Below are 13,663 nucleotides of genomic sequence, written 5' to 3'. Positions count from 1 at the left end.
CTTCTCCATGACAGACTAGAAGCCCCAAATTCTGTCTGCCCTCAGGTAGAAGGCTGAACTCCTATGGGGAAGGAATTGTCGAGTGCCTCATCCATTGCCCCCAAGGGTTGGGGCCCAGCCAAGCACATCCTCAAGGAGCCCAGGAGAGAGACCAGAGAGGGAGGTGGGAGGGGTGCATCTCACCAATCAAATCAATGGACACGTCCATGTTCCTCAAGATCCAGTCAAACCATTCCGACAGAACCACATAGTCCACTTCTGGCATCTTCCCACTGCAATGAGAGTTATAAGGGCTTATTCACCTAAGAGAAAGCTTCTAGGCTATGCAATTCCCCCAAAAGGATCTGGAGATGGCTCTCACTGAAAGGGAGTCACCAAGGGTACCAGGGCACAAAGTGATCCCTGCAATACTGGACATGCAGTGACAAAGACCCTAAGCATTCCCAACTTCCTGCTGCCTGGGGACAGCTTATGGTGCAATGCTGCAAGGGCCATGGCACAGAGTGATGGGAGAATTCACTTGGGATTGGAACTCTAAGCAGAGAAAGGGACTTTAAAGCTTGTGCCCTGAGAACAGAGACAGTGCTCAGGTTGGGCAATGAATCAGCAAACCAATTTCACTTCTAGAAATTTATTTTGTGGACCAGGGTGGTGGCTCATGCCTATAATCCCAGCACTTTGGGAGGGTGAAGTGGGAGGATCACTTGAGGCCAGAAGTTCAAGACCTGCCTGGGCAACATGGAACGACCCCCATCTCTACAAAAACTACAAAAAAATTAGCTAGGTGTGGTGGCGCATGCCTGTGGTCCCAGCTACTCGGGAGACTGAGGCAGGAGGATCACTCAAGCCCAGGGGTTCAAGGCTGTAGTGGGTCATGATCATGCCACTGCACTCCAGCCTGGGCAACAGAGCGAGACCCCTGACTCCGACAAAACAAAAATTTTATTTTGTGAAAATAATCATGATGTTCACTGTTGCACTGTTTAAAACAATAAAAAACTAAATCTTGGTAAATCTATATAACAGAAAATTCATGCAGTAACTGAAGGATGATATTGTAAAATAATATTTAATGGCATGGAAAAATTTCAAATCTAATGTTCAGTGAAAGCAACATGATCTAAAACTGTGTATACCCCAACCACATTTCCAAAAGTATTCACCAATGCATCTTGGAAAGGCAGGAAAGAAAAATATCAAAATGTAAACAGTGCTTTTCTCGAGCTGCAGGACTATGTGAGACTTTTCTTTTATTCCTTATACCTTTTTGTATTTTCCAAATTTTAACAACACATTACTTCTCAAATCAGCAAATCAGCAGTGGGGGTTGGGGAGCATTACTACACATTCTATTTTTTATTTTTTTAAGACAGAGTCTTACTCTGTCACCCAGGCTGGAGTGCAGTGGTGTGATCTCAGCTCACTGCAACCTCTGTCTCCTGGGTTTAAGCAATTCTCCTGTCTCAGCCTCCTGAGTAGCTGGGACTACAGGCGTGCATCACCATGCCAGGCTAATTTTTGTATTTTTAGTAGAGGCAGTTTCACTATGTTGGCCAGGCTGGTCTCGAACTCCTGACCTCAAATGATCCACCTGCCTCAGCCTACCAAAGTGCTGGGATTACAGGCATGAGCCACTGTGCCCGGCCTACTACATATTTTAAATATTAACTTTAAAAGAAAGAAAAGAAGGCAAGAAAGTGGGAAGGAAGAACAAGCCCACGGTAAAGGAGAAATCTGGCATCTATTCCCGGTATTTCTGTGGGTTTCCTGTGACCTGGGAGGAAATCAACAGGAAAGAGAGAGCAGGAATGGCCACGGCTGGAGGGCACAAGCACATCAGCAGGCAGATGACCCTCACAGGCCTAGCAGAGGAATTCTCCCTTTAACATCCTCCATTCCACTAGTGGCTCCATGTGGGACCCGCTCAGAGCTGGGTTCAGCAAGACTGGCCATGGAGGAGTGACTGTACCTGAGCCGTGTGCAATGGGAGGTTCCCGGGGGAGGGGGCGAGGAGGGGCTGACTCCATCCCACGAGGGGATGAGGATGGAAGGAAGTAAGAGGCTGCAAAAGTGAGGCAGGAACTCTAGGAGGTCAAGGGCACAAGCAGCCCTGTCTTGGGGCCTAACAGCAAGGCATGACACCAACTGGGGAGGGACATTCTCCCCTAGTCTATGAGACCACCCCCATGTCCTCAGCAGAGAAGAGCATTTGACAGAGGAGCGGGACAGTGGACGGAGAACAGCAGGGGGGCCTGAGCAGACTGCAGCACAGAGGCCAGGGCAGACCAACCTGTGGGACTGCCAGGACTCCCAGCTGTGTGGGGGAGGGGAGGCAGGAGCAGTGGGAAGGAAATCCTGCAGCACTACAGAGGGGATTCCCAGTCAACAAAACTCAGGCACTACAAGTTCAGGTGACGACTTTGTGCCCACAGGCTGCCTCCCTGCCTCCTCTCCACTTATCTCCTTAAAAGTAGCCTATTCTTTATTCAGGGTCCATCCACAGACGCAAGGGCTTCAGGGAAACCTGACCCCACCCCAAGCTTCCAAGCCTTAGGGTAGGCACAATTGGTCTAAGGGAAGTCGTCTCCCCTGGTTCCAGCGATGGGTTCGGGAAGCCAAGCTAAGCCAATCAGTGCAGGGCCTCCCCCAGCCAGGGGCCCGATTTAGATTAGGCAGGCATGAGGGAGGTTTGCAGGGACTTACAGAAAAGATACTTCCGCACACTTAGGGAAGAGCCACTAGCAAGACACCTGCCCTTACTCCAACCAGAAGCCCAGTGCTGCCGTGACTACATTGTCCCCCTGAAAGAATCGCACTGAGGACACGAACAGGATGCGGAGCAGGAAAATGCAGAGAAACAAGGCCAGAGACATCAAAAATTAAGCCATCTGTTGGGAGTTGACGACGACTCATTGTTCAGGCTACCCTGAGTTGGGTTTCAGTTAGTTCAGCTCTGAATATTTGATGTTCAAGAAACCAAACCACTCTCTCTTATTTTCCGTTTCTGGAAAAATTAGACTGAGAAAAAAATTGGCTCCAAGAAAATGAGAATGTGCAATGAGGAAGCTGCTGATTAGCTTCTCCCCTACTCCAGCAAACTCACAGCTTGAGGGCACAGAAGAGGTGGCACCGAGGGGGTGGAGCCAGTTAGCAGCAATTGAGGAGAAGCTAAGCTGCCCATGGGACAGTCTCCCAAGTCTCCAAGGCTGGACTAACCACCGGAGGACCTCATGTGTCTGTCCACACAGTTCAAGGAAGACTGTCCAATCCCAGAGCTGGGAGGGTGCCCACAGATACGACCATGGAACTGAACCACAGCTCAGAACACATGAAGCAGTGTTAACTAAAACCAAACCGACCACCACTGCAAAACAGTCACAGTGCACGGAGGTCCACACATGGAGACATGGGGAGGGGGTCACACCTGTGGGGGACTCTGGGACTGAGAGATTCTGGTGGCTCTGCCCCCACCACAGCTCCCCTGGGAATCAGCTCCAGGTAGTCACAGGGGCCTCCCACTCCCACCCCCACCACAGTCAAACAAAAGGCTTCCCCCACAGGGTTGGTGCAGACTGAGGGGCAGCCTCTCCCTTCCCAATGTTCTTGGAAGGGGTCCTTGGTGGGGTGGCCTCCCATGGGCAGGGTCAGTAGGCCAGACCTATTGAAAACCCATCCATGACTGGAACTGTGTGCCGGAAGAGACTGGGGGATCCAGGAGGACTGATTGACCAGTGGCTGAGCTGAGTGAGGAAACAGAAGCCTGATCTCCATGACTCCGAGGGACATGGGGCACGGCAGGCGCTGTTCTAACTGTACTTCCTCCTAGGAACTCTGCCCAGCTCCTCGTGTGTCTGTCTCAAGCATGGGGCTCCCCACACCACCAACAAGACAAGCCACAGCCTTTATTTCTACAGAACGCACAGAGAGTCATACCAAGCAAATCCAAGTCTGGCAAATCCAAGCACATGACTCAACAGTGGGCACGGGAGTCTCACCCCTCCCCTGACCCCAAGGGGGCAAAACCAAGGTCTTCATCCACATGAATACATGAATGCTGCTGTTACATCAGCACAATTTCTTGCATCCTTCCCTGAGGCCCAGAGAGCCCCCAGTCTGTGCGGAATGGATTAGAAGAGCTCCCTTGTACACGTTATTTCCTTTTGTTTTCACAAGACCTTGTGAGGCTAGCTTCAGTCCCAATTTATAGAAGAAACCTGAGGATCAGAGAAGTGAAGGTCAACTCTGTCTGAGCAGGGGTTCAAGCCTGGCTCTCCCTAACCCCAAATCCAAATGCTCTCCATTGCACCACCCGCCCGCCCCACTCTGTCAGCTGACCTGGATCAAGTCCAGTGTCTCTCTAGCCTGAGCTACAGGAAGGCCACAGCTCTTAGGCCCATGACCCAGACCAGGAGGCTTCAGTCTAGACAGGAGCTGGGAAGAGCCTAAGTCCCTGGGCCAATCAGCAAGGGAGGAGGCCCAGCCTGTGGTTCCAAACACCAGGTCTTACTTAGTGTCCCCAACCACCAGCCACAGGTGAGTCAGCACGCCATTTCCTCAGCTGGGCCCCACTCCACGCCCTCACTTCTGTTCTTAGAAAAGGATGACCAGGCAATCTTGTAAAACCTTTGCTTCCCATTAGTCGGCCCACACAGTCACCTGCGTGGCCTCTTTAGCTACATGAATTTTGCTCACCACCTTCAGCTTTTCATGCTAGCCAGTTGCCCACCCCTTACAAGTTCCCATCTTTGGCCAGGCACAGTGGCTCACTGTGGCAGGCTGAGGCAGGAGGATCACCTGAGGTTGGGAGTTTGAGACCAGCCTGACCAACATGAAGAAACCCCGTCTCTACTAAAAATACAAAATTAGCCGGGTGTGGTGGCACATGACTGTAATCCCAGCTACTCAGGAGGCTGAAGCAGGAGAATCGCTTGAACCCAGGAGGTGGAGGTTGCAGTGAGCCAAGATTGCACCATTGCACTCCAGCCCGGGCAATAAGAGCGAAACTCCGACTCAAAAAAAAAAAAAAAAAAAAGTTCCCATCTTTAAGGACACTGTGTAACTGGAATCTTCCTCTCCAGCAATTAACACAGCCCTCTCAAACCCCTGGTGGCACAACTGCACTTACATTCTGCACACTCCAACCTCCCGGGGTAGACAGTGCCAGAAGAGGCGGGTCTCTCCCCTGACGAGCTCTTCATTTGTTCACGGCCCAAAGAGCAAGAATACCTTTCAAGAAATTTTACTTTGAGGAGATGCAGGATTCCAACACGTGGGCTTTTCTGGGGACCTGAGCCTGCCGTACACCCTTCTATCCAGGCCCCCACAGATCCCGAACCAAGGTTGCAAGAGTTTCTGAGAGAGAGGAAAAGACCAACCCGAGCACTGAAGGGGCAGTGGTGGTAATGTGCCCTCCCACCTTGTGAAGGGCTCCCCATCACGGCATTTTCCGAAGCCTTTTCCTAGAGCATCCCAGGAAATGAGGAAACACGAGCTCCCAGGCAGGAGCTGACGCCCCACATGTCACCGTGTGGTTCCCAGTACCCAGCTGATCTCCCTGCAGGTGGGAACCAAGACACCTCATTCTAGGTATGGGCAAAGGACCCAGCCAAACTCGGTTTTTTACTACATTTTTGCATAGGTAGTAACAATGATAGTAATCTGCATTGGAGGAGCAGAAACCTCTAAAAACATCTACTTTGCCGGGCACAGTGGCTCACACCTGTAATCCCAACACTTTGGGAGGCTGGGGTGGGCAGATCACTTGAGGTCAGGAGTTCGAGACCAGCCTGGCCAACACGGTGAAACCCCACCTCCACTAAAAATACAAAAATGAGCTGGGCATGGTGGTGGGCACCTGTAATCCCAGCTACTTGGGAGGCTGAGGCAGGAGAATCGCTTGAATCTGGGAAGCAGAGGTTGCAGTGAGCTGAGATCGCACCAGTGCACTCCAGCCTCAGCAACAGAGCAAGACTCCATCTCAAAAACAAACAAACAAAAAACCCACATCTACTTTCTCAGTAATACTTCATTGTGGATGACCACTGCATCAAGGGCAGCTGGAGTTGTCTGGAGAGTGGCCAAGCTCTAGTATTCCTTCCCTTCATCCTTTCTGTGGCTCTGGTTAAAAATACTTTTTACTTTGCCCTATGGCTGCCTGACTCTTGGCCTAGGAATAAGTTCAGAAACCTTAAAAACAAACGTAACACAACAGAGCCCCCAGCAACCCAAATATGAAGCAACAAAGGTGAAATTAAGAAACCACAGGCCAGGTGCAGGAAACAGGAAATCCTGCACCGCGCAGAACTTTTCACCATGGCCCTGAAGACAATCCTCAGGCCGGGGCTTTTGCTCTTATGACCCCCAAAGGTCCAGTGAAGCCCCAAGGAAGCCCACCTCACCGTCAGAACTCCAGGGGAAAAGGGTGGCAGCACAGGGATGGAGGGTGCCCTGTGGACCACCTGGCTACCAGCCTTTTTTATTTATTTATTTGTTTTTTAGACAAAGTCCCACTGAGTCACTTGTCACTTGGGCAGTGGCATGCTCATGGATCACTGCAGCCCTGATCTCCTGGGCTCAAGCAATCCTCCTGCCTCAGCCTCCTGAGTAGCTGGGACTACAGATGTGTACCACCAGGCCCAGCTAATTTTTAAATTTTTTTGTAGAGATAGGGGTCTTACTTTGTTGCCCAGGCTGGTCTTGAACTCCTGGCTTCAAGTAAGCCTTCCCCTTCTGCCTCCCAAAGTGCTGGGATTACAAGCATAAGCCACTACACCTGGCCCTGCCACCTTTTTGTAAGGCCCATATTCCTCAAAGTGTGATCCCTGACCAGTAGGAGTGTGGTCCCACCCGGGCACCTACTAGAAATGTGGCCTCTCAGGCCCCACCTCAGTGCTACTGAAGCGAAACCTACCCGTAAACAAGATGCACAGGTGGTCATGGGAAAAGCTTAGAGTAAGGCCTGTCTGGAAGAGGCAGAGTCTCCCCTTGGGCCTAGTACCTCAGGATTCTCAGCTTTGGGAGCCCCAGTGGGCCCTGAAGCCTTTGGCCTTGATGAGAGAAATCTAGATGCCTCCTGCCACTTCCTCATTTGCTGCTTGCCCCCACACAGCAGGGTTCAGAACACGTTCCCCTCCTGTGGTTAGTTCCTGCCCGATCAGGAAGGAGCCCTGGCTTTGTAATCCTTTCTCAGTTCCGTATCTGCCCAATAGGGTCAACAACCAGACAACAAATACAGCTCCTGTCCATGGGTCCCTGCCCTGTTCCTTTACCATGACAGCAGATGCCCAGTTTCCAGGGAACACATAAGCAGGTGCAGTTCACAAGTGAATCACGCCCTGGGAAGGTGTTTTGAATGCCCCTACCCCTCGGTTCTCTGCCTCCTGGACTTAGGGACTCTGGGGTATGTGGCTGAGGGAGTGGGAACTCCAAGGCACATGCAAAGCATGGTGTTTAATACAGCATCCATTGTCCTCAATGGTAAGTATGTAAATTATTATTTTTAGATACAAACTTAAGAATATACTATGGAGGAAAATGCAAAATCCCAATGAATTCTAGGTTAAAACAGGAGACTCCAAGAAATTTCCAGGTTGTTGGCAGGTGGCTGCTTTGGACCACAGGGGCTGGGAGGATAAGTAAGCAGTGCTGTGGGAAGCTTTCCTCTGCCTTCGGAGGATTTCCATGAAAGGGTCCGAGGAACACTGCCTTTTCTCATCTCCCTAGAGACCATGGTGGATAGCCTGGCCCTCCAGCAGCCACAGCTCTCCCAGCAGCCTCTGGAGTGCCTGAGGCCACATGCCCACTGACAGCTTTTGGCTTCAAGAGATCTCAGTGATGGGTGTCAAGGCCCCAACAAGGTCTTCAGGGGAATCTGAGCCCCCGGAAAGCCATATGAACTTAAAACAATTAGATCCCAAGAACAGAAAGAAGGACACTGTAAGTTTCTTCTGTGGTTCATTGTCCCACAAAAATCCTAACCACAGAGGCCATGCATTTGGGGAGGGCCGGGGAGAGACATAAATATAAAGTCATCAGGGCAGGAAAACAGCTAAAAAAATTAAAAGCTACATTCTCTTCCTAAACCACCCACAAAACAGCTCCAGGCAAGGCCCATGTCATCCGGACCAATGCCATAACCACAGAGATTGGGAGATACAGAACTGACACATCAGAAATGTGATGACACAGGACCATGGGTGGGAGTTACCAAAGCCTGTGGCCATCAGCAGGAGCTGTGACCTGGGCCAGACAAAGACAAATGGCTCCTGGGGAAATCTACCTGGCGCTGGGTGGCCTATAGGTTTGGGGGTGGGATTGGGGAACTCACAAATTTAATAAAGACCAAGGTGGGCAAGGACCCGCAAAAGGGTCCTAAGACATGAAGGAGGCAGCAGGTCAAAAGGCTCTTCAAAGATGGATGAGAGGAATCAGAGATGAGAGATGGGCTCAGAGAAATTTAGAAACTTGGTCTTGCTCATAAACAGAGCAAACTTCAGAGCCAGGATAGAACCCAGGCCCACCAAATGCCACACTCTATCCTCTCCCCTTAACCTCTGGCCATTCCATTCCAGATTACTTGCTTCAAAAAGAGCCATCAGGCCAAGCACAGCTATAATCAGGCTCATGCCTGTAATCCCAGTACTTTGGGAAGCTGAGGCAGGAGGATCACTTGAGCCCAGGAGTTTGAGACCAGCCTGGGCAACACAGGGAGACTGTCTCTACAAAAAATAAGAAATAAATTAACCAGAAATGGTGACATGTGCTATAGTCCCAGCTATTCAGGAGGTTGAAGTGGGAGGATCTCTTGAGCCCAGGACGTCAAAGCCACAGCGAGCCATGATCATGGCACTGCACTCCAGTCTGGGTGACAGAGCACAAGCCCATCTCAAAAAAAAAAAAGCAACAAGAGTCACTGGCCCCACACAGAACAGGCCAAGCTGAACGTGATTAACAGACAGACACAGCCCCACTCTGTGAGGTTCACAGGTAATCGTACCCCACCACCAAGATCTGTTCCTCGGGCTATAGTTCTTTTTTTGAGACAAGAGTCTCGCTCTGTTGCCCAGGCTGGAGTGCAGTGGTGTGATCTCGGCTCATTGCAACCTCTGCCTCGGGCTACAGTTCTAATCAGAGCAGTACACAAACATAACAGGAGCTCCCTTCTGCTCTCGCTCTCCTCTGTCCTGCCTGTCCTCCCTCTGGCTGAGGTGCTAAAGAGCAGGAGCTAAGGAGGGCAGAGGGCTGGATAAACCTAGCAGTGGACACCTGGAAACCCAGGCTGTCAGGTGAAAAATGGGGCTCTAAGGTCAGGAATGCCACCTGCTGAGAGGGCAAGCTGCAGCCCACAAGAAAAGTCTGAGGTCAGGGGGCAAAGCCACAGCCAGGACTCACCTTGGCTGCCAGCCCCTGAGCCTACAGCATTGCTCTGATGCTCTGAGCAGAGGCTCTCATTTTCAGGGGGTGATACAGGCTCAAAGGTATGATCCATGGCAGCTCAGGGCTCCTAGGAGAAGCCTTTTTAGTGGCCCCTCAAATGAAAGGTACAAAACAGCAGGGAGCCAGAGCCTGGGGAACAAGCTGGGCTGGAGACCAAAGCACAGTCACAGGTCCCCTCACCCAACAATAGCTAACAAGTAACAACCAGGAGCTCGCTCTGTGCTGGGTCCACACTAGGCAAGGACACCAAACTTGGTGCCTGCCCTTAGGAGCTCATGGTCCGGTGTGGGGGGGCGGGGCAGGCAATAAACAATTAGACACATACTAAGTTGAACCACACAAAACTGCCATTTTTGTAGGTCATAATTGTTTAAATAATTTCATATGATTGCCTTAAATACTACAAAGAAAACTAACAGAAGGTAGTCATTAAGAATAACAAGGGGGCCAGGCACAGTGGCTCACACTGGTAAACCCAGCACTTTGGGAGGCCGAGGCAGAAGGATCACTTAAGCCCAGGAGTGCGAGACCAACCTGGGCAACATCCTGTCTCTACTAAAAATACAAAAAAAAATAGCCAGGCGTGGTGGTGTGTGCCTGTAGTCCCAGCTACTTGGGAGGCTGAGGCGGGAGGATGGCTTGAGCCTGGGGGAAGGAGGTTGCAGTGAGCTGAGATCGTGCCACCATACTCCAGCTTGGGTGATAGAGCCAGACCCTGCCTCAAAAAACAAAAATCAAAACCAAAAACGAAACAAAGACTAACAAGGAGCTTGCCCTATCTAGACAGGGTGGTCGGGGAGGGCTAGGAGACAGGGCAACATTTAGGAAGGCAGCTGCAGATGAGATTGGGAGGAAGGGCCTTCAGCGCTGACATCCAAACAGCTCTGAGAGGGAGGGACAGCAGTATCCCACGCTCACAGCGGGGACAGGTGGGGTCTGCAACCCATTTCCCCAAGACCCTGAGAAATCAGCAGTCTCTGAGCACAGGGATGGAGGGCCCCATGCCTGAGCCCTTGGCACTCACAGGCCACCAGAAGCCCCCTAACTAGGTATGTATCACAGAGTCTGCTCTCATGAGGGAAGCTTTTAGCGAAAAACACAACAAATGCGATGCATACTATGCGTCTGACTTGCTCAACTCTCCACCCTTCCCTATAGCCTTACACCCTGCTGTGTAACTCACTGGACCCTCCCACCTTTCCACCCTGGGCTCATGTGACCATGTGACCTGCTTTGGCCAATGGAATGTTAGCTAACTTGGAGCAGAGGCCTGAAGACATGTCCTTGCATCTCTGCTGCTGCTTCTACCCTCTGTCACCGTGAGAAGTGGACACCTGGGCTGGTTTGCTGGTCCCAGAAGGAGGGTGACAGGCAAGAGGAAGAGAAATAAGCCACCTTCAGTCACCCTTGCTTAGGCCCTTCTACATCAGCTGATTCCCAGACATCTCATTGAGCCCAGCCAAGGTCAGCAGAGCTGCCTGGTGACCAACCTGGCTGACTGGGCAATGAATGCAGATAGCTGTCTGCCATGAGGACTAGTGGCTGTTTGTTATACCACGTTGCTATGGCAGTGGTTAACTGATACAACAGCGGGTACTCCATATCTGTCAATCAAATAAACAAGTTTCTATTTCATTTTGAAAAATTAGTGGTTTAATCAATTATCAATGATGCAAACTACAGTACCTTCTATACAGGTTTTCTACAAAAATGTATCTTGCGCTGTGAATTGACCTCTCCATCAACCGTACAGATGACACCTAAAGGAAAACAAAAAGAGAATCACAAACTCAGGGGAAGAGGAGACAGCCAGGAGGCCTTGAGAAATGTCTGTTACTTCCCCTGCCTGGGGACTTCGCTGAATATGAGAATCAAGGCGGAGGAGAGAGTGAGGCAGGAGGACCTCCTCACTCCCCTGCCAGGAGGAGAAACCACATCTGCCACCAGGCTCAGGCTATGTGCCCCTTCCACCCTGACCTGCCCCACACCCCAAAGCTGCATACATGGCCCAGCAATGCTGAGGCTGAGGGCTCATCAGCAGCCGCCTCTTTGATGGGAGGTGAGGCTCAATTGGAACATGGCCATGCGCTGGAGAAACCGTCCAAAGCTGTCCAGTTGAGGCAACATGTGGTGACTATCACGGACCTAAATAGGGTGACTTTGCTTAAGTGGAGGGACCGCATGCATGAGGTACAGTCCCACGAGGGTCAGGTTGAGGGTGACGTTCTGGGGGCTCTGCCCATGGAAACTGGGAAGGACAACGCCCAAGAGGGAGGAAGACAGCCTGACAGCGCCCCTCTCTGCCAGGATGCTCACACCCTCTACAGACAATCTTGCCCTTTGTCCAGCGTTCCTCTGGGAAGCAAAAGGTGCCTGACCCTTGATGCCAGGCAGACAAACACTACTCTCACTTGGCCATGGCCCACAGCACCCATGGGACCTGGGCCAACAAATCCGAGGCAGATTCAAAGCCATAACCCAGGCATTTCTTCCCTCTCCCTGCTGTCCCTCTGTCCATCCGTCCTCTGCCCATCCATCTTCCTTTCCATTCTTCCATCCTCTCTTTCCTTACTTCCTAGCTCCCCATTCATCCTTCTGTCTCCTTCTGCTCATCCTTCCTGGTCTGTCCATCTCTCTCTGCCTCCCAAGGTAGATTTCCTTAAATAGAGGAGCACACTTACATCCCTTCCTATCCAAATACCATTAGATACAACTTAGGTTTGCAATTGAGTGTCTGCTCAGGAAAAGCAGATTAGCAAAGGCAAAATGCGCTAATCTCAGATCTTTTGATTTGTGGATTTGTGTCATTTAGACAGATATTTGGGGAGATGGAAATTTTTACTCACCAAAAGGATCCCGCTCACATCTTTCAGTTTTAAAAGACAGATTTACAGAAGAATGGTAGCTATTGTTGCAGGTACCCAGACTGGGACTAAACTGTCCAGTCCAGCAGCTGTGCCAGTGTTAAGTGCTATAGGGATAGTCTGTCTCCTTCATGCAGAGCCTTAAAGCTGGCATCATAGGTTGTGCTTACAGCCTTGAAACATAGGTGCCGATCAGGACCTCCTCAGCCCCCTTTCTTCTAAGAGACTGTCTCTAGATGCACCCTCACTGATGGAATACGCCTAAGCAGCCATGTTTGTGCCTTGGGGTCCTGTACCCAACACCTGATTGAACCAGGGCTGGACACCTGACCAAAGCTGAACCAATCAAATTCTTTGTCTCAAGAATTTGAACTAAGAGCCAGACCCCATGAAGGTTAAATTAGTGGTTCTCAAATATGAGAACAAACAAAGCATGCATTCAAGTCACCTGGAGGGCTTGATAAAACACAGATTGCTGGGCCTCATCCCTAGAATTTATAACTCAGCAGGTCTGGGATGTGACCAGAAAATTTGCATTTCTTTTTTTTTTTTTGAGATGGAGACTCACTCTGTCACCCTAGCTGGAGTGCAGTAATGCAATCTCAGCTCACTGCAACCTCCGCCTCCCGGGTTCAAGCCATTCTCCTCACTCAGCCTCCCAAGTGGCTGGGATTATAGGTGCGCACCACCACGCCAGACTAATTCTTGTATTTTTTAGTAGAGATGGGGTTTCACCATGTTGGCCAGGCTGGTCTTGAACTCCTGACCTCAGGTGATCCGCATGCCTCGGCCTCCCAAAGTGCTGGGATTACAGGTGGGATCCACCACACCCAGCTGAAAATGTGCATTTCTAACAAGTTTCCAGGTGATGCTTCTGCTGCTGGTCCAGGGACCACACTTTGAGAAGAACTAAGTTAACAGCATTGAGTCCAGCAGTGGTCCTGACTTGACGGGGGCACCACCTGGCTGGCTGAGGTTTGTGGGTAGGGGCACTAGAGGCTGGTCAGAAGAGAACTGCAGAAGCCAGTGACCTTGGCCCCACACAGAGAGGCCTGCACAGCTCTGAAGGCCTAGCCTGGCTTCCTTGTGAAGTTTTCCTTCCTAGCAATCACATACCCCAAGTCTGAAGAAAATGTTTAAGAAGGCTGAAACTGAGCATTTGAAACGTACCTGAGGACAAGTATGCCTGTCCAGCATGGTGAGCTGCACATAAGTCTGTAGCGTAAGGCCCCAGCGAGAGGCATCTTGGTACATCAGGCCCTGCAAGAAGGGAAAACACAGCACTTTCCGTCAGAGTGGCATCTGCAGGAGGACCCTGGTCTCACAAGGCACTGAAGGACAGCTCAAGAAATCTACACACGCAG

General features: G+C 50.9%; 1 protein-coding gene across 5 annotated transcripts in view; it reads right to left on the bottom strand.

Annotated features, from left to right (window-relative positions):
* Positions 1 to 13,663, bottom strand: part of TK2 (thymidine kinase 2, mitochondrial) — a 40,457-nt gene that overhangs the window by 7,138 nt on the left and 19,656 nt on the right. For all 5 annotated transcript variants that reach the window (XM_011932111.1, XM_011932107.1, XM_011932108.1 and 2 more), the window contains 3 exons: positions 13,470 to 13,559; positions 11,122 to 11,195; positions 184 to 272 (listed from right to left, as the gene is read on the bottom strand). In XM_011932111.1, coding sequence (XP_011787501.1) covers positions 184 to 272; positions 11,122 to 11,195; positions 13,470 to 13,553 — 247 coding nt within the window. In that variant the 5' untranslated portion in view covers positions 13,554 to 13,559. The remainder of the gene's footprint in view (positions 1 to 183; positions 273 to 11,121; positions 11,196 to 13,469; positions 13,560 to 13,663) is intronic.

Source organism: Colobus angolensis, unplaced genomic scaffold, assembly GCF_000951035.1.
Source record: "Colobus angolensis palliatus isolate OR3802 unplaced genomic scaffold, Cang.pa_1.0 Scaffold93, whole genome shotgun sequence".
Lineage (NCBI taxonomy): Eukaryota > Metazoa > Chordata > Mammalia > Primates > Cercopithecidae > Colobus > Colobus angolensis.
The sequence above is the reverse complement of the archived record's forward strand: the minus strand, read 5'-3'. Positions and strand labels throughout refer to the sequence as shown.